Source organism: Balaenoptera ricei, chromosome 19 (genome assembly GCF_028023285.1).
Source record: "Balaenoptera ricei isolate mBalRic1 chromosome 19, mBalRic1.hap2, whole genome shotgun sequence".
NCBI lineage: Eukaryota > Metazoa > Chordata > Mammalia > Artiodactyla > Balaenopteridae > Balaenoptera > Balaenoptera ricei.
The window spans coordinates 10,701,388-10,722,517 of NC_082657.1; the positions used below are offsets into that span (position 1 = coordinate 10,701,388).

General features: G+C 46.2%; 1 protein-coding gene and 1 pseudogene across 2 annotated transcripts; both read left to right on the forward strand.

The window, feature by feature from the left end:
• LOC132353967 (carcinoembryonic antigen-related cell adhesion molecule 1-like) overlaps positions 1 to 21,130 on the forward strand; it is a 902,477-nt pseudogene that overhangs the window by 22,497 nt on the left and 858,850 nt on the right.
• On the forward strand, positions 162 to 20,572 carry CEACAM20 (CEA cell adhesion molecule 20). Of its 2 annotated transcripts, none has more exons than XM_059905855.1 (11): positions 162 to 293; positions 3,751 to 3,828; positions 4,438 to 4,716; positions 5,507 to 5,800; positions 7,240 to 7,518; positions 10,791 to 11,069; positions 13,300 to 13,414; positions 13,623 to 13,708; positions 14,489 to 14,577; positions 14,952 to 14,987; positions 18,370 to 20,572. In XM_059905855.1, the coding sequence occupies exons 1-11, from the start codon at positions 242 to 244 to the stop codon at positions 18,421 to 18,423; spliced, it is 1,641 nt and encodes a 546-aa protein (XP_059761838.1). In that variant the 5' UTR covers positions 162 to 241; the 3' UTR covers positions 18,424 to 20,572. The 2 variants fall into 2 exon arrangements, with proteins under 2 accessions (XP_059761838.1, XP_059761839.1); XM_059905856.1 differs by having other exon boundaries at positions 14,516 to 14,577.

A 21,130-nucleotide genomic window follows, 5' to 3' on the forward strand; every position in this document is an offset into this window, starting at 1 on the left:
AGGCTTCCCGGGGCTTCTGTTCTCTCCGTGCTGGGAGGAGGAAAGTGAGCCCTTGGGTGGAGGGCGGAGGCGGAGCCCAAGTCTGTCCGGGGAGCCACTGTCATCCAAGTGCCTTTGAGTTTGAGTTTGCAGCAGGGCAGAGGGGAAGAGAGGGGAGCTGGAGGGGCCGCAGCTGGAGTGAGGACGGCGTCTGCGTGCACAAGCCGGGGAGACAGTCAGCTTGGTGCCGTGAAGTGAGCCCATGGGGTCCGCTGACCTACGGGGCCACCGCTGGGCAGAACTCCTGCTCTCGGGTGAGTGCGCTGCTCCCTTCAGGTGGGGCGCGGCGGGTGTGTGTGTACATGTGCATGAAAGAGACAGAGAGAGACACAGAAATAGAGACAGAAATAAACACAAATACAAAAGACATTGACAAAGGGAGACAGAGGCAGAGACAATGACGTATGTACAGAGAGATGGAATCAGAACCACAGAACCAGAGAGAATCAGAGAGAAAGACAGAAATAGAGTGAAAATAACACTAGAAACTGCACCAGAGGGAAAAACAGAGAGAAGCAGAGAGGAGAGAGGGAGACAAAGGAAAAAGAGCAAGAAAACTCTTCAAAGACACACAGAGAGAAATAGATTCAGGAAGAGTCAAGGTGGGGAGAGACAGAGACACAGACCCAGAAACGGAGCATAACAGAGAGACAGGAGTGAGACAGGCAGAGAGAAGATGTGCCAGCCCTGAGAGGCCAGGGCACGCATCAGGACGGGGGATGGATGTGAAATTTATGCTTAAAGGGCATCTAAGGCAAAAGGGAGAAACTAGAATATTTTGATTAAAAAACAGAAACAGATTCACAGATGTAGAAAACAAATTTATGGTTACCAAAGGGGAAAGCAGGGGGAGAGGAATAAATTAGGAGCTTGGGATTAACAGATGCGCACTACTATGTATAAAAGAGAAAAACAACAAGGTCCTACTGTACAGCACAGGGAACTATATTCAATATCTTGTAATAACCTATAATGGAAAAGAATCTGAAAAAGAATGTATAATACATATGTATATATGTGTGTGTGTATATATATATTATACATATATATGTATATGCGTGTGTATATATATTATACATATATATGTATATGCATGTGTATATATATATTATACATATATATGTGTATGCGTGTGTATATATATAATATATATATGTGTATGCGTGTGTATATATATATTATACATATATATGTATATGCGTGTGTGTATATATAATACATATATATGTATATGCGTGTGTATATAATACATATATATGTATATGCGTGTGTGTATATATAATACATATATATGTATATGCGTGTGTATATATATTATACATATATATGTGTGTGTGTATATATATAATACATATATATGTGTATGTTTGTGTATATATATATAATACATACGTGTATGCGTGTGTATATATATATTATACATATATATGTGTATGCATGTGTATATATATTATACATATATGTGTGTATGCATGTGTATATATATAATACATATATATGTGTATGCGTGTGTATATATGTATTATACATATATATGTGTATGCGTGTGTATATATATTATACATATATATGTGTATGCGTGTGTATATATATTATACATATATATGTGTATGCGTGTGTATATATATTATACATATATATGTGTATGCGTGTGTATATATATTATACATATATATGTGTATGCGTGTGTATATATATTATACATATATATGTGTATGCGTGTGTATATATATTATACATATATATGTGTATGCGTGTGTATATATATAATACATATATGTATATGTGTGTGTATATATATTATACATAAATATGTATACGCATGTGTGTGTGTGTATGAATCACTTTGCTGTACACCAGACAGTAGCACAACACTGTAAATCAACTATCCTTCAACTTTTATAAAAGCATCTTGGAGGCAAAGATGTGATTTTGCAGTGTGTGGCGTGCAGAGGTGAGGGCTCAGCCCGGCTTTGCTGTGTGGCCCTGAGACCAGCTCTCCCCTCCGGTCGGAGCTTCCTGGCTGAGCCCGGCAGGCTGCAGGGGCTTTGCGGTCCTCCTGGGGACGGGGGTCTGACATTTATCAGCCCCATCATCTGTGGGTTTTTCTTTGAAATTTGCCTCCTCCTGGAGAGACAGAAGACAGGGCCCTCTGGGGAGGGGGCAGGGGGAAAGGGTCCAGGTGGAGGATTTGCAGAGAGAGAAGTTTCCTCTTTCAGATGGATATGATGTGGCCCACTGTTGATGCTTTCACTCACATTCTTTCATTTATCCTATGACAGTTATGAGGCGGGAACTATTATTACCCTTGTTTTACAAATGGGGAAACTGAGACTCAGACAGAGGACATCACTTGCCCAAATAAACAGCAAAGGTGGGATTCAAAACCCAGGGAGTCAGGTTCTGAGCCTATGGGCTTTACCTCTAATAGCATTGAAGATAGAGAAATACAAGCACAGGAAATAATAATGATGATAATAGTGATAATTACAATAGTATAATACTATGGGACTTCCCTGGTGGTCCAGTGGTTAAGGCTCTGCACCTCCACTGCAGGGGGCTTGGGTTTGATCCCTGGTTGGGAAACTAAGATCCTGCATGCTGTACAGTGCAGCCAAAAAACAAACAAACAGTAGTACTAATAATAGTGACTGACACTTACTATGAACTGTCATTATCTGATATCAGACCTCACAATAACCTGATAAACTAAGTTCTACTATTCTCCCCATTTTGCAGTTGAAGAAACTGAGGCTCACAAAGAGAAAGCCCTTTGCCCATGATAATAGAGAAAGTAAGCAGCAGAGTCCATATTTGCTCCCAAATATACTAAGAGCCCATGCCCTTAACCTGACTGAGCAGGGGATGGGGCAGTGCTTGGGCTAAACTGGGGTCATTTGAGGGGTAGAGAAGGGCATAGCTGCCAGCCTCTGTTAATTGGGCTGATGGTTAGGGCAAGGGGGGAATGTCAAGGTCAGCTGCACATGAGCATGGCTGCTGGGGTTGAGGCTCCCCATCTATGCCCACAGCCTTTAAGTTGCCACAAAACCGTGTGCAAAATGGCCAAATGGAAAACTGGAAACTCCTACTACCTTGTTCCCTTTTCTTCCCCTGTGCAAGGGAAATCTCTGCCTGAGGGCAAGTATGAGGAAGTACGAAAGGTTAATTTCTCCCATCAAAGATAATAAAAGAAGTTCCCCTGTATCAGGAGTTGGCTCTGTGCCCATCCCTGGACCAGAGGAATTGCATGGTGTTGAGAGCGCAGTCTTTAAGGGCTGGCAGGCCAGGTTCCAGTTAGCTTTTGACACTTACTATCTGGTCTTGGAAAGTGACTTCACCAACCTGAGCATTCGTTTACCTCCCTGTGGAAGGGGGAAGCTGACCATGCATCTCCCACGGAGTGGGCATCGTTGGAGAGAGCACAGTAACCCTCAGGAGACCCAGTTAAAAGCTTGACAGTGTTCATTACCACCCACAACAATCCTAGGAGGCAGATGATATTATTCCTGTTTTACAGCTGGGGAAATTGAGGCTCAGAGAAGATAAAAACATGCCTCAAGTCACACAGCCAATAAGTAATGGGTAGAAGTCAAGCCTCTAGGGGTGGAGGGCCCCGTCCGTGACCTCAGGTCTCCCTCCACTTAGGAAGACCATAACTGGGCACCCCCAACACACCTCTTCCTCCCTGAATGCCTCCTCTTTCCCCTCCAGCCTCACTTTTGACCGTGTGGAGCCTGCCAGCTGCAGCCCAGCTCACCCCTGATGCCAACCTGCTTAAAGTCACCCGAAGTGAGAAGGATGTTGTTCCGTCTATATTTGGGGCCCCTTGGTCACCCTAGACTCATGGTAGATTCAGGGCACAGAAAACAAGGCTGTCATGCTGATCTCCGTCTCCACACCTCAAGCGCCCATCAGGGTTCCATGCCCAAAGTCCCAACATGACAAACCTGATTGGCTCACTCAGGGTTGGGCAACAACTGGTCCGATCATTTGTGTCGAAGCTGGCGGTGGGGGGGGGAACGTGGTAAAGATGTGGGCTGTGGCTATCAGGGCTGTGGGTGGGGAAGGTTGGCTAAGAAGTGGGTAAGGGGACCTGTCTGTCATGCATGTTACAAGCTTGACTTCTTTGCATGACCCATTGTCATATCCCATACCCTCCATTTTATTTGTACCATCCCATTTAATGGGCCTGGGAGAGGGGAAGTGAGTGGCCCAAGATCACACCTAGAATGGGAAGTAGATCCAGCATTTGAGCCCATTCATGGAGCTCCAGGGTGTCTGCATGCAATTCCAATCCACCCCTGTTTCTCTGGGTCCCTCTGTGACTATATCTTGCTTGGTCTTCCTTTATCTGTGTCTCTGCCTCTTGTTTCCCTCTCTCTATTTCTCCCTCTGTAGAATCGCTGGCCAAGCCCACCATTTCAGTCAGCCAGGGCACAGCCATAGAGCACAAGGAAAATGTGACCTTCTACTGTGGCACCAAAGATGTCAACATTACCATCTACTGGGTCTCCAACAATCAACCCCTGGTGTTGCATGAGCGCATGCAGCTGTCCACAGATGGCAAGACCCTCACCATCTTCCCTGTCCAGCGGGAAGACACCGGGACTTACCAATGTGAAGTTTGGGGTGTCCTCCAGGTCATAAGCAGTGACCCCACCTTCCTGGTTGTGAACTGTGAGTCCCTTTCCATTCTCCCAGCCCCTCCCCAGCACCCACTTCCTTGGTGATCTCGTTCAGTCTCGCAGCTTTATTGTTTATTTCTTTATTTAAATAATTTATGGCTGTGTTGGGTCTTCATTGCTGCGCGCGGGCTTTCTCTAGTTGCGGCGAGCGGGGGCTACTCTTTGTTGCGGTGCGCGGGCTTCTCATTGCGGTGGCTTCTCCTGTTGCAGAGCATGGGCTCTAGGCGTGCGGGCTTTAGCAGTTGCAGCGCGCGGGCTCAGTAGTTGTGGCACACGGGCTTAGCTGCTCCGCAGCATATGGGATCTTCCCGGACCAGGGCTGGAATCCGTGTCTCCCTCATTGGCAGGCGGATTCCCAACCACTGTGCCACCAGGGGAGTCCGCAGTCTCATAGCTTTAAATACCATCTGAATGCGGACTTGTCCACGCTTTAACTCCAGACGTATAACTGTTTGATGTCTCTACTTGGATTCTCCTGGGAATGTCCAGCTTGACATACCTAAAACTGAGCTCCTTAACTTTCGGAAGTTTGATCCAAAATATTGCCTAGGTAGTGGTGAGGAAAGAGCATTTGCTGGCATGCTTTAGATATTTCTTCCAATCCCGCTTTATCCAGGGATGAAGCTGACATGTCATCACTGTCAGACTCTTGCATCTCCTTTGTAATGTTTCCAGAGCTTGAGTGGGGAGAAGAGAAAAATTAATGTTTATTGACTGTCTAGGTCCCCCTAAGAGAGCCGTCACTGACGCTATTACTGCTACAATTGTTCTCTTCCTCCCAGATGGTCCTGACCCTGTCAGAATCAAGGTGGAGCCCGGGGTACCCAACGGGGAGGCAGTTGAAGTGATAGAGGGCAGCAACGTGACCTTCTCGGTGGAAACTCAGTCTCACCCACCCGCTGCCTATTTATGGGTTTTCCCCAATGACTCCAAGCCCATCACGAGCTCGTTTCTCACCGCAAGCACATTTACCATCTATGCCGTGTCCAGGGAACACGAGGGCACGTACAGCTGCTTGGTGTCCAACAGTGCCACCCAGCTGTCCCACCTGGCTACTCTTAAATTCCACGTCCTTGGTGAGTCTCTTTCCCCTATATTCCTCCCCTTTGTTTCTCTGAGAATCAGAGCTACACCAATATCCTAGAGTTTGAGGAGGACCCAGTGGAGTGGGACTTCCCATGTGGCTGGTGGCAGATCGTGGCTCTGGCCACAGGCAAGGACCTGGGTCCTGGCTTGACACATCCTCTCCAAGGCCTTGTAGGCTCTCTGTGGGGCGTCTGTCACTTGATTCTCTGCAAGTGGGGGAGGCGATTCTCTATACATACAAACACTGACACAACACTCACACACCCCATACACACATAGGGACACACACACAAATAACAATCACACATGCAGGAGACTTCTCTGGCAGTCCCATGGTCAATACTCCACGCTTCCACTGTAGGGGTCACAGGTTCGATCCCTGGTCAGGGAACAAAGGTCCCGCATGCTGCACAGTGCAGCCAAAAAAAAAACCAATCACACATGCATAGCACACTCACACATGTGCACCACAGACACATACAACTCACACACAACACATACACAACATACAAAAGCACAGAATACACACACTCACACAAGATACATATAACACGTACCCAACAGATATACACAATACATGAAACACACAGTACATAACGCATCACAGACACACAACACATACACATACCATACACACAAACCCACAACATGTACATACCACGCACTCACACATATGCACAGCACATACACAATACTCACACACAAAACACAGGCACATATCTCACATATGGAGCAAACAATACCACAGGCACACAACATATTCTCCCGTAAAACACATACACACAAAATGTAATATGCACACAATAGACACACACACACATCATAGACACTCAACGTCCTCATGTACAACACAGAAAACACCCCACATACCATACGTTCAACACTGTCAACACATGCACAATGACACAGAACACACACACAATGCATAACTGTACTACACACACAATTTAGTGATACACAAAGCATATATGCACACAGTACAATATATACACATACCACATACACTACCACAGACACATAACATATACTCATGCACAGAAAATATATACACACACAATACACACTCACTTGCACACAAAGTACCTATATATACACCACCATACCTCACAGTCACAAAACATATACACACAACACACACATATAAATAGACACAAAGCACACACTCACACACAAAACACATCCACATACCACACACTCTCCATACACACAAAACCCGTAACGCATTCACATAATTGTCACACAACACACACTCATACACAAAAGACTTAGATGTACCACCCACACAATATAGTCATATGCAAAACACATATACACACACACACCACCCACAACATACACACACAGCCCTGGAAAATTCTGCGGGCCCCATATGGGTGGGAGACTGACAGAGGGACCCTGGACCCCATCCTGTTTCTCTATGTGTTTCCAGAAAGGCTGACCAAGCCTTGCGTCATGCCCCCGAACCAGACTCTCATAGAGAACGCCAGCCTGGTGGCCCTGACCTGCCAGACCACCCATGAGAGAGCTGCAGCCCAGTGGTTCCTGCGGGGCCAGCTCCTTCTGCCCAGCAAGCACCTGGTGCTGTCAGCTGACAACAGGACCCTGGCCATCCATGGCCTTCAGCGCAATGACACAGGGCCCTATGAGTGTGAGGTCTGGAACTGGAGCAGCCGGGTGCGGAGTGACCCCCTCAAGCTGAACATCAGCTGTGAGTCGCCCCGAGCCGGGACCTTCTCCCCCTCCCTTCTCCCCCTCCCTTCTCCCTCCCCTGCTTCAGTTCTTCCTTCCAGCCACTCATTCCATAATTATTGAATACCTGCTCTGTGCCAGGCATGTCTGGGCACCGGACAAGACAACCCTCATGGAGCTTATGTTCTAGTGGGGGAGACAGACCATAAACAGCTAAGCAAGGGAGATTCCTAGTGTGTCAGATGGCACTAGAGGCGGCACGAAAGACAGGCAAGGCTGGGACACTGGGGAGGTGTTGCAGTCCTAGCTGGGGTGGTCAGGGGAGGCTTCCCAGAGGAGGGGGTGTTTCTGCAGGAGGAGGCCGGGAGTGAGCCGTGCAGCTAGCCAGGGGAAGTGAGTTCCAGGCAAGGGAACAGCACGTGAGATGGGGCTGTGTTTGGCATGTCAGAGGAATGCAAGGAGGCCCAGGTGACCAGAGAGGTCAACTATGGGAACAGAAGAAGCTGGGAGAGTGGGGTAGACCACACAGGGTCCTGCGGGCCATGGTGAGGACACTAGGAGCCACAGAAGGCTCTGAGCAGAGGAGAGAGAGGATTAGACTTGGGTTTGCACAGGGTCTCTCTGGCCCTTGTCTAGGGGCTGGAAGCAGGGGAGACGGACGAGGTGATAGAAAGAGTAGAAAGAGTTGTGTTTGTCTGGGTCCATGGAGACAGATCTCAAGATGAGATTATACGTGCCAGGATTTTATTAAGGGAATGCTCCTGTGCAGAAAAAGGAGGGAGGGCACCTCAAAAGGCTGGGAGGGCCATCAGACTGAGATCTAAGTGTGACTCCGAGTGAGGAAGAAAGGGGGAGAGGGTTGGATGGGAGCGTGTGGCCTGCCATGTAGTGTAAGGAACATCGTCAGGACTCTCGGGGAGCCCATGTCTCCCAGGAAGGGGTCTGCCTTAGTTTCCCCAACACACTCAGGTACTGGCAGGGTGCAGCCCAGGAAAGGCCTGGGGGTACAGCAGCTGGGCTCTTGGTCAATCACACTCTTACCATTGGAGGTCTGTGAGGCACCCTCTCGTGGTGGCCACAGTCATCCATCAAGAGATGATGGGGCTGAGCCAGTGGCAACTGTGGGTGATGAGAAGTGGTCAGCCATGAATATATTTTAAATATCAAACTCACAGGATTTGCTGCTCATTGACCTGAAGCAAGAGAGGAAGGGAAGAGTCAAGAATGACTCCAAGGGTTTTTTTTGCCTGAGCTACTCAAAGGATGAAGAAGCCATGACCTGAGCTCGGGAAGACTGGGGGAGAAGAGGTCTCTGCAGGGAGAGAAAGTAGGGGTACACTTTACATGTGCACACTAAACAGCAGGGGGATAGAGAGACATGGCTTAAATACATTGCTTTTCCTTCCTTCCTTTTTTTTGGGGGGGGGGCCGTGTTGGGTCTTAGTTGCAGCATGTGGGATCTTTCCTTGCGGCTCGCGGGCCTCTCTCTAGTTGTGTTGTGCGGGTTTTCTCTCTCTAGTTGTGGTGCGTTGCACGCAGGCTCCAGGGCGCGTGGGCTCTGAAGTTGCAGCATGCGGGCTCTCTAGTTGAGGCACGTGAGCTCGGTAGTTGTGGCGCGTGGGCCCAGCTGCCCCGCGGCATGTGGGATCCTAGTTCCCCGATCAGGGATGGACCCGGCATTGCAAGGCGGATTCTTTCCCACGGGACCACCAGGGAAGTCCCCTCCCTTCCTTTCTTGCTCTCTCCTCTTTCCTTCCAACTCTGGTCATGAAGCCAAAAATGTCTATTTTGTTCTCTCTGTATGCTGAGCAACAAGTAAGGCACTTGATGATAGCCGTGACTTTCAGAGCTCACAGCCTACTCAGGGTTGGGAGATCAATAATCAGGCAAAGAAAATACAGTGTGATAGGTCCTGCCATGGGACCAGAGATTTGGGGAACCCAAAGGGAGCCCCCACCCAGTCTGGGGGATGTGGGAAGGCTCACCATGAGAGGCGGTGTCTACCGCGAGACCCGAAGGACACGTAAGTTAGCTAGGTAGAGCAGACTCAGGAGAATAGCGTTCCAGAGAAGGAAGAGAGTATGCGATGACTCTGAGGCAATGGAATCTCCAAGTAGGATCTTTTTTTGAAAACATCTTTCTTGGAGTATAATTGCTTTACAATGGTGAGTTAGTTTCTGCTTTATAACAAAGTGTATCAGCTATACATATACATATATCCCTGTATCTCCTCCCTCTTGCGTCTCCCTCCCTCCCACCCTCCCTATCCAAGTAGGATCTTATTCCAGGATTGAAAGTGGGAGGTGTGGAGAGGTGAGTGGTGGGACTGGAGGGGTCTACAGGGACCCTGGGAATGAGTTCATCAGCCTTGGGCTTTGTCCCAAGGACCCTAGGGAGCCATGGAAGTTTCTGAGCAGGGGAGGGATAGTGTCAAGTTTGTACTTAGGAAGACACTTCTAGCTGCTGTGGGCAGGATTTGAGAGCAGGACGGGGAGACCAGGATGGGGGCAAATGAGGGATCCTGATGACCATGGGGTTAGGATGGAGAGAAATGAACAGATTCAAAGGATATTTAGGGACAAGGGCAAGATTTCCCTCATCTCCTGGAATGTCCCAACTAGAACCTCTTTGCATCCTTCTTTCCAGTAGTTCACATTAATTTCAATGAGACAAGACTCAAACTCTTGGTTTGCATAAGAAATCCAACAGCCATTTTCTTTGTTTCCTTCATGTCTGTGGGAGGAGAGCCAAGTACCATTGGTCCCCTTCTGGCTTAACAAAGAAAATCCACAAGCATCTCTACCTTTGTGAATACATGGAGATGTAAATTTAGATATTGTCACCGGGCTGTTCGTTATTAAGAGATTCCATCAGAACTGTAAACATTTTGGAAGTTAGAGGCTACATTCACAGGACACAGCAACAATTTCTGAAGCCTGGATGTCTTATAAGGCTCCTTTGTTAGAATTCACTTTTGCAATGGCAGAGGTTTTTGTTTTTTATTTTAATTTTGTTTTGTTTTGAATTTTCCCCCCCTCCACGTTGTGGACTACAATCTGTTTGCTCGGCAGCTAAGGAGGAAAGGGGAGCATTTTCTCTTCTCTTGCTGGGATTCCTTTCAACAGCAGTTGAAGAGCCCTTGTTTTCCAGGCTACAGCCTGGAATTCCCTTAGTTAGAATTGAGAAGGAAAAAAAAAAAAAAGGCAGGACTTCCAATGTGGAATTGAATGGGATGAAATAGGACATCTCGCCAGTGGAGGATGGGTACATAACATTTGGATCCGCACACAGATGGCCCTGATCGAGTGGACATCACCAGGGGTTCGACGTCCGAGGTGGTCAACACCATCAGGGCGGAGCTCAACTCCAGCCTGACCCTGCAGTGTTGGGCTGAATCCCAGCCGGATGCTGAGTTTCACTGGACCCTTGAACCCTCCACGAGTGTCTGTACAGGGGAACAGCTGGTCATCGAGGCCCTGACTTCGGAACACCAAGGGATTTACAGCTGCACAGCTTTTAACTCTCTCACCCAACTGGCCCGCTCTGCCTCAGTCCTGGTCAGAGTGATAGGTGAGTCTTTCAGGTACACCTTCTCCTTGGGTCCAGGTGACTTTTCCTGATGCTGGCCTCAGCAATCTGATCTTCCCTTACCATGGGCTGGGGTGTGGCAATGACTGTCCTGCAAGGGCAGGTTCCTAATCCGGAGCTGTTGAATCCCAACTGCTAACACTCAGGCTCTAGAACCTCTACTTCCTACCTGTGTGCCCTGGTAAACTCTCCAGGCTGCTCTGAGCCTCAGTTTTCCTATCTGTAAATGGGGCTTATGATGCCTACCTTTCAGAATTGTTTAGAAGCACAGTGAGTCAGGGAGATCACCAATGAGAGAAGGAGTGAGCTGATAGGTGGGGTCAGGAATTATATTAATAACAACCTGGGTGTGACTGGCAGAGAGCCCCTGTATTTCTGCCTTGAGTTCTTGAGAGGGCAACATAGTGTCGCTGTTTGCCAGTCGCTGTTCACATCCTGGCTCCAATGCTGTGTGACCTTGGGCATGCTACTTAACCTCTCTGGGCCTCTGATTCCTTGTCTGTAAAACAAACATAATAGTTGTGTTTACATCAAAGCGTTGTTGAAGATTACTTAACATTTGTAAAGTTCTTATGGCAGTGCCTGGCATATTGTGTTTGCTAAATAAAACTATTCTTTTTTTTTTTTTTAATAAAACTATTCTTTATCGAGCCTGTGTCACACCCTGAAGCAAGCCTTTCCATATATATTATCAGCAAACATTTCTTGGGTACTCTTTGCCAGTCAGCTATGAGGCAGGCCTGTTGGTATTTCCACCGTTCAGGAGAGATTGAGACTTAGAGACTAAAGCCCCATCACTAGGGTTTAAAAAACCGGCTGGCCATCTCAAGAGCAGTGTTATTGTTGTTGTTTGGCCGCAGGATCTTAGTTCCCCGACCAGGGATCGAACCCGGGGCCCCCTGCAGTGGAAGCGAGGAGTCCTAACCACTGGACCGCCCGGGAATTCCCACAAGAGCAGTGTTCTTAGTTGTCTGCAAAGTAGAGGACCCCATAACAGCTTTCCAAATTACCTCATTCAGTCTTCAGAACAGCGCTCTGGTCTTGTTAAGACCATTTGATGGATGAGAAACAGAGGCTCAAAGGAGGAAGCAGTGAGTTTGTTTGATGCTCACAGGGATGTTGTAGGGTTTGAACTGGATCATGTATGAAGGGCTCTTGGAGCTTAGAGCTTGGTAGATGGCAGCTTCTGTCATCATCATCATCATCGTCATCATCTTTGCCTCTTATAAAGCACCTCCTAAGTGTCGGGCACTGTGCTGGTCCTTTTACATGTGATCTCATTTAATCTTCTCAAAAGACTGTAGGGTTACAGATTACTATGCTTGTTTAACATTTAAAGAAATGGATACTCAGAGAATAAAACCAAGAACTCCTCAGGCATCTAGGAAGCCCCCTCTTGCCCCTCCAAAGCAGAATCTTTTCCTCATACCCCTGACCCTCGTGTGGCTGCCTTCTTCATTCCTGTGGCTGGACTTCACCGCTTTGAGAAAGGTTCTGGGCGAAAGTGGGATGGGTAAACAGTAGGCCAATGCTCATGATAACAACTGCCATTTATTAATCAATCACTGGGTGCCAGGCATGAACACTCGTGATCTCATTTCATCTTTGCAACATCCTTATGCAGTGGGTACCATTTCCCCCACTTTGCAGATGAGGAAATGAGACTCAGGAAGAGTAGTTACTTTTGGCTGTGTCCACAGGGCCCCAGAGAGTCAAAGGTGGCTCACTCAGGGGAAAGCCAGGTTTCTGGTTGCCAAAGCCCTTTTCTCTCTCTGAAGGCCATGTTTGATCCATCATCCTAATTAGTAACATCGTCACAGCAACATTGACTGATCACTGTAGGTCTAAATACTTTACCTACATTGAACATACTGAACATTGCATATGCTGAACATGAATACGTATATGTTTAATCTTTTCAGCAACCGTATAGAGTAGGCTTCATATTATCTCTCTTTACAGAAGAGCCAATGGACCTACAGAGTGGTTAAGTAGCATGGCATGGCCAAGGTCACACAGCTGAGATGTGAACTTAGGCTGTTTGACTCCAGAAATGATTCTATTACTACCACAAACTTCAGCTTCCCAATGGCTGGAAGACAAGTGCTCATCAAATTATCAAGTGGAGATAAAGCCACAAACTTGGGAATGGGGCTGGGGACAGGGATGAGGGTGTGTCAGGCCGAGGTCCTGATTCTCTCTCCTTGCCCAGGTCCCGGGTCATCTCTCTCTGGAGGGGCCATCGCTGGCATTATCATCGGGATCCTGGCCGTCACTGCTCTGGCCACAGGGCTGGGCTGTTTCCTCTACATCAGAAATGCCAAAGGGTAAACCTGGGAACGGGAAAGGGGGTGTGGCCCACAGGGGACCTGACTGGCAGGAGTGTTGCTGACCTTGGTGCTGAGTGGTATCCATGGCACGTGGGGAATTGAGAGGGTTTGGCACATTGCCCAAAATGTACATGGGATATAGGCGGAGCCTGTGCAGATGGGCAAGGTCTGGAGGCACAGAAGAACGAGGGTCTTGGGTTTTCAGGCCCTCAAGGAGAACGACAGAGGAACCCACCTATGAGGCCACGACACCCACCTCTGAAGAGGGTCACCTTGCAGAGCCCGGTCGCAGTAAGTGACCCATAGCTGATGCCCAGGTCAGCAGTGAGGTCTGAAGAAGAGGCTGGTGCACAGAGCCCAGGCCTCTGCCCCCAGCTTACCCCCAAGTCACTCTGATATCATGGGCAAGCCCTGTACTCTCAGAGTCTCCGGGTCCCCATCTGGAAAATGGATGAGATTGGAGGTAAGAGCTCTGAGGAGCTCTGCCCGTTCCAACAGCCATAACACAAATAGGGCAACGTGCTGCCATTCTTTTCTTCCCCACTCTCAGAACACTTTGTTAATTGAGTGCTATAAACAGAGAGAATCAATCACAACACTCCTCCCTGCTAAACTCAAAACCAGTCTCAAAGTCCATGTCAACACAATGCCTCTGTCACCCTCTGCTAATGGATGGGAATTGACCAAAGGCAAAATGAAACATCTTTGTCATGTCTGGCCTACGATTCTGGTATGATGGGCTCATGAAGTGGACGTCCCCTGGAGACTCTCCAATTCAGCTCAGTTTTACAGAGAAGAAAACCAAGGCCAGGGAGGACATACGATAAACCCAGGCTAAAGAGGACCCTGGTGTAACTGAGGCTAAGTCTTAGACTTCTGTTCTCATCTGTGTCATCAGACAGCCTTAACTAACCCAGAACTTGATTTCCAGGACATTCCCGGGTTAAGATCACTGGAGATGTGATGGGGGGTCCTGGGGAGAAAGGAAGGAAGGTTTCTGCCACATCCTTCCTGGGGATAGAAGTGACCTGGGCAGATTGCCCCTTCCCTCCTATCTCTTCCTAACTCCAGCCCTGGGCTGGCATTCACTTTCTCTAGACTGGTGCATGCCTATGTATGCCAATGTACCCGACACTCAAGGACAGATCCAAGTCATAAAGGTGGGTAATGCTCCAGAGGGGCCCTCTCTGTTCCCCCAACTGTCGCGCCCTTTCCCAGCCCAGGAGGGCTGTTACAGTCCTACCTCTTGGGGTTGGGTGGGGTTCAGGCATATGCCCTTGAGGATGCCCAGTGGCAGCTTGGGTCTCTCTGCATCTCCTCCTCTGCTTTCTCTGGGGATCTCAAGACCTTCCATGGCTTTTTCATCTCTTCTCCTTGTCTTCTTTCTCTTCAACATGACAATGCCTAACCTGGACCCACTCTGGGAATCAGAAGGGATGTAACTGCCTCTGAGGCCTAAGCTATTTCCAAGAACTTCCAGGGGTGGCCTTTATCCCAAGCCCCACGACCTCTTCACTACTTTCTTTTCCCCCAGATGCGGACACTAGACCCTCCAGAGCAGTTCTATGAGGTAGGTTGGCCCAGCTTGATTTTATTAAAGAAGCTGCAAGCTAATACAATCTGAGAATGTTATATTTGACAAGCCTGAGAAGTCATCTTGTCTAGATCCTTCATTGAGCGTTGCAGGGCCAGGAATGAGGCGAAAGCGGCTCAGAGCCTCACAGGGAGCTGGGTCAGATTCTAGGACTCTGGCTCCTATACTGTGCTGCTTCCGTTTCCAGTGCTTGGAATTGGATTGCAAATGAAGTGGCACTGGCCTAACAAGTGATGGGGTGCAAAGGAAGTTTTGGAGTAGAGATTGCAGAGGTAGCCAGGTGAGAAGGAAGAGTTCTGGGCCCGGGGTAGGGCCCTGGGTCCTAAACCTATTTCTCCTTCTGATCCTTTGTAAGAACCGGGTCAAATCTCTTTGTCTCTGGATCTCTGAAGAGTGAAAGTTGGCACTTTCCAGTTGCTGTGATTCTAAGGCAAACTGTGCCTGTGGTCCCTAACTGATCTCTTTGTTCACTTCAAGAAGGAATCACCTTCCACAGTCCATGGGGACTATTCTCGTGGCCCCAGGAAGCCATCGCCCAAACTTGCGTTGCATCCCTTGGTCCCAACTCTACCAAAAGAAAACACAGAGTCAAAATATGAGGTACTTTTATGCCACACTGAGTCTTTGGACAGATGGAGAGCTGCCACTAATCTGCGTTTTCCTCCTTGCTAAAGAATCTGTAGGATAAACTATCAAGAGATTTCCTTCCAAAAATCTTTTCAATCCCATTCCACCCATTTCCATCCTATCACTTTCTGGTTCATTTCATTCCATTCCCTTCCAATCCACTCCACTTTACTCCATCCCACATTTCCATCATATTTATTTTCACTCCATGCATTTCCTTTCTATCCATTTAACTTCATTTCCTTCTCACTTAATTCCAGCTATTTCCTCTCCATTCCAGTTAGTTTTATTTTTCCATACCATTCCACTCCACTCCTCCCCAATCCATGTCTTTCCATAAAATTCCTCTTACTTCCTTTTCATTTCTTTTATTCCTCTTATTTCTTCCCATTCCATTCCTTGTCATCACTTCCCACCCACCCCACTCAATGCCATTCCTTTGCATTCCATCCCACTCCACTCTGCTTTATCTCACTGTGTTCTGTTCATCTCTTGCTTCTTTCATTCCTTTCCATTCTTTCCCACTCCTCCCTATTACATTTTATTCATTTCTATTTTTTCCTTTTATTCCCACCCCATTCATTTCTTCCACATTCCATTACTGTCTATTTTATTCCTATCACTTTCCATTTCCATACCATCACTTTATTTCATTTCCATTCTTTTCCTTCCCATCCCATTTCATTCCTGTTCTTTCCAGCCACATATTTAATCCACTCCATTCATTCTATTTCCTACTATTCCACTCCTTTCTAGTCAGTACCCTACTTATATGCATTTCCATTTGATTGGCTTTTGTTTCATCCCACCACCTTCCATTTCTTCTCATTCTGTATATTTCTTTTCCATTCACTTCATTTTCTTTCCATTTCCTTCTTTCTTTTCTCTTCATTTCCCCTTCCTCATCCCTTCCCTTTCCATTCAATTCTGTTTCATTGTTTTCTATTTCCTTTCATTGCACTCTCTTCCCTTCTATTTCTACTTTTTAGAAAAAATTATATTACTGAAGTATAGTTGATTTACAATGTTGTATTAGTTTCTGGTGTACAGCAAAGTGATTCAGTTATACATATATATAATAGTTTGCATCTGCTAATCCCAAACTCCCAATCCACCCCCCCCACCCTTCTATTTCTTGTTCATTCCTCTTTAATCCATCTCACTCTGTTGTATCACATTCCATTCTGCTCTATTACCTGTCAGATGAACCATTCTCAAAAGATGTGAATGTCTATATATCTTAGGGTTTTTTTTTAAATAAGAAAGACAAACCCCTTGAAAGTAGTTCGGATTAATTAAAGTGTGGATTAATTGAGAGAACAGTGGGGAATCTCAGATAACTCAATGTCAGAAATTACTTGGGGGCCTCATGGGGACTGGAATCAGGAAGTTTCTCTCTCTTATGTTTGCTCATTTTTGCTGATCAATGAATTTGTTCCATTCTCTTTGGTCCAGATTTAATTCCTATGCAAGCTTCCTGGTCACTACTCCTCTATAATTTCAGATTACGTATGACAACATCCTCTACTACTATTTAAAGGTTTCTAGGTTCAGATTCTTCAGAGGAGAAGCAACTTACTCCAGCCATTGTATGGATTGTGCTGACATTTGTCAGCTCTCCAATTAGCTGTGAACTGGTACAAACATAGCCTTCTAGGTCCCTCTCTTCATCAGGGTCTGGGGAAAGGAGTCGCATTTGTTTCCTTTTATCAGTAGAACAAAAGCTCTTCCTGGAAATCTCACCCAGTGCACTTCCTCTTGTATCTCCTTGGGTCAGAATGCTGTCACATGGTATTTCTTCTTGCAAGGAAGGCTGAGAAAATGAGATGTTATCCTTCCCAGTCTCTTCAATAGAAGCAGGCAAGGGAGAAGATATGGGGAAGAGTGTCAGGTCAGCCCCCTCAGTGTCTGCTACATTCTGAAGGGATGAGAAGGAGCAAACAATGCAAAGCGTCTGGAGTAGAACATTCTGAGTTGAGGGGCATCAAGTGAAAAGGCCCTGAAGAGAATGTCTTTGTTATCTGTTGCTGTATAACAGATTACCACAGACTTAGTGGCTTAAAATAACAGGCATTTATTATCTCACAGTTTCCTGGGTCAGGAGTCTAGGCACTGCTTAGATGGGTCTTCTGCAAGGCTGCAATAAAGGTGTTGGCCAAGTCTCAGGTCTCATCTGAGGCTTGACTGGGGAAGGATCCACGTCCAAGCTCATATGGTTATTGGAAGCATTCAGTTCCTTGCAGGCTGTCATAAAGAGGGCCTCAGTTTCTTACTGGCTGTCAGCTGGAGGCTGCACTTTGCCATGTGGCCCTCTCTATAGGCAGCTCACAACATTGCATCTTGCTTCTTCAAAGCCACGACAGATGTCATGCTCTTATAGAACAGAATCACATACATGTAAGCATGTACATCCTGTCACCTTTGCCGTATTCCAATGGTTAGATGCAAGTCACAGGTCTTGCCTTCAAGGGGAAGATTACATAAGGGCATGAATACCAGAAGGTGAGTATAATGGGGGTCACCTTAGAGTCTGTCCTCCACAGTGGGGAAGCATGGGCCATTCCAGGAATGGAGAGGTGCCAGCGTGACTGAAATACAATGAGAAAGGAGGAAGACCTTCAGAATTTTCAAGGATGGGGAAGGAGAATGCCAGAAAGTTTGGGTTCCTACAGCAAGTAGCCCAGGAAAGCCCACCTAGAAATGGAACTTACCTTTTCTCTTTGTGTAATAGGTGCTTGTGAATCCAGAACACAACATGTACTGCCAAATCAACCCCTTCATCTAACAGAAGCAGAGATCTTTTCTCCAGAAATCCTAGAGAAGCCATGCTAAATCATACATTCAACGACATTTATTGCGTACATATTATATTCCAGCCATTCTCTTTGTAAACCTTGTGACATTCTATTTCAATGTGTTTTTCAGGCTCTGGACCCTAGCTCCCACCAAATCTTAAGCTTTTGGCTCATGTTTCTTTAAAAGCAATAGAAACAAGGCAAAAGCGGCCTAGAATTAGAGGGCCAAGTTCTGATACCCAGAAGCAGGGGATGCCATAGTATTCGCTGCATCCCAAACATGGGCAAAGACTATTGATGGACACAGCAACCAAGGGAGAAGTGTGAGTCTGAGTCAGCCAGAGTAGAGCATGGGATGTATGCACGGGTCAGACGAGCAGTGTCTTTTCAAATCGTGGTAGAGGATAAGGAACAAGGAGCTATTAAGAGATGACGAGAGAAAACATAGAATGAAGCATGGGAATGAGGCACCCGGGGAGGCATAGACATGAGATACTTAGAATCCTGAGGGGCTCAAGGATGGAGATGTGAGAATGAGATTTGCTAAAGGTAAAGAGGAGTCAAGGATGACCCCCAGGTTTCTGGCCAGAGCAACTGGATGGCTGGCAGACCACTTTCTGAAGCAACAATGGGGGAGGAGCAAATTTGGGATAGAGAGGGGAAATCAAGAATTTGATTTGACATGTCAAGGATCAGTTGGAGAATCAAGCAGGTAAACGTTCATAAAAGTCTAGATAGAGCAGGGCTTGTCACTGGGATTTGAAGTTATGGGGCTAGATGAGATCTTGTGTCACGGGTCCCCAGGACCACCCTCAGGCTCAATGATTTGCTAAAAGGATTCAGAGGACCTAGAAGTTGTCATACTCGTTGTTATGGCTTATTACAGCAAAAGGACAGAGGGTAAAATCAGCAAAGGGAAAAGGCAAATGAAGTGGAGTCTGGAGGAAACCATGCATAAGCTTCCAAGGGTCCTTTCTCTGTGGAGTCACATGGGGATTCCCACGATATGTGACAACACATGTGAAGTGTTGCCAACCAGGAAGGCTCACCCTGAATTTAAATGTCCACGGTTTTTACAGGAGGTCAGTCACTGAAGCTTCCGACCCCCAGCAGGAAAGCAGGTGTGTTCACTATAGATCACATTGTATAACTATCTGGACAAACTGGTACGGGCATGCAAATACGCTTCTACCAGATAGAACATTATAAAAGCTCAGTTCCCAGAAGCTGACCAAGAACTAGTCCTTTGAAACAGGCCTTTTTGGGGGAATGTGCAGGGTTTGAGCAACTCAGGCCTGCTGAGTTAACCCTTCCCCCTACAGATCCCAAAGAGACTAGATAACACAGAGAAGAGTAGGGGCTGACAAACTAAGCACTGGTGCCTCCAACATTTATAGTTTGAGGTAGAGGATCAAGCAAAGGAAAAGGACTGTCCTTTTTTTTTTCCTGCCGAGAACTTCTTCCCAGCTTTCCTCCCGAATATCCTAAGGACAGGTCACACTCTCCCTCTCCCTTATCTTTATCTTTAAAGCAAATGAATTTACAACCCCCTTGCTCTTCAGTAGATGTTGAGTCCTCACCCAACTCCTTGCCAGTAGAACCTCGGTATGAAACTTGGGTCTCAGCCAATCCCCAAACAACTGAGAGAGAAATCTCTGTGTTAGTTGGGCATCTTTGTAGAAGGAGTTCCTGTTCCACAGTAGTGGCTGTTCCAAAGTCCCTATAATATTCAGGTTAGGTCAGGGATTTGGGTGCTCCTGGAAGTAAACATTACCATTTGTTCATTTTGAAAGAAAAAAAAAATGACCAAACAAAAGACAAAGTCAGTTTTAAGTTATATATTACTAATGCTTTAATGTCTGAATATCTTGAAGTAAACACCCACACACAAACAAGTGAACAGGAAAGAAGGAAGATGAGCTAACACTCAAAGCACCCCATCGTGATTTTGTCCTATTTGTACTGAATCTGTAGATCATTCTGCAAAATCTGACACCTTTACAACACAACCATTGTAATGTGGCATTTGTACATCTTTTATCTCTCTCAGTAGGGTTCTGAAGGTTTCTTCTAATGTCTCTATACACCTTACTAAATTTATTTGTAAGACTTTTTTTTTGCTTCTGTTATGAATAAATGTGAACCTTTCTCTGTCTTGTTTGCAAACTTAGCATTGCTTGTGTAGAGAAAAGATATTGATGTGTAGGCAAGGGGCAAAATAATGTAAAAGTTAAGAGCATGGACTCCAGAGTCAGACTTCCTGAACTCAAATACCAGCTCTGCCCTTACAATACAATCTAAGGTAAGGTACTTAATATTATTGGGCTTCAGTTTCATCTTCTGTAAAAGGGAATATCTGGTTTAAAATACTGTTAAAGAAGAGATGAAAGTATTATCTGTAGATGACTCTCTCACTAAAGAAGCCAGGAGAATCAAATGGAATACTATAAGAATTCACAACATTTCAGTAGGTTAACCAGATACAAAATAAATATTTTTTAAAAAAAATCAACCACAATAACCAATTATAAGGAACTTTGGGGGTAAAGATTACATTTCAAACAGCAATAATTTTTTGTTGTTAAAAGTCAGATTCACATGAGGAAAACTACAGGAGTTCTTTGACAGCATTAAAAGAAAAAGCTTAAAAATACCTTATTTTCATATAGCAGGGCTCCAGTTTTTAGCCTTCTCCCT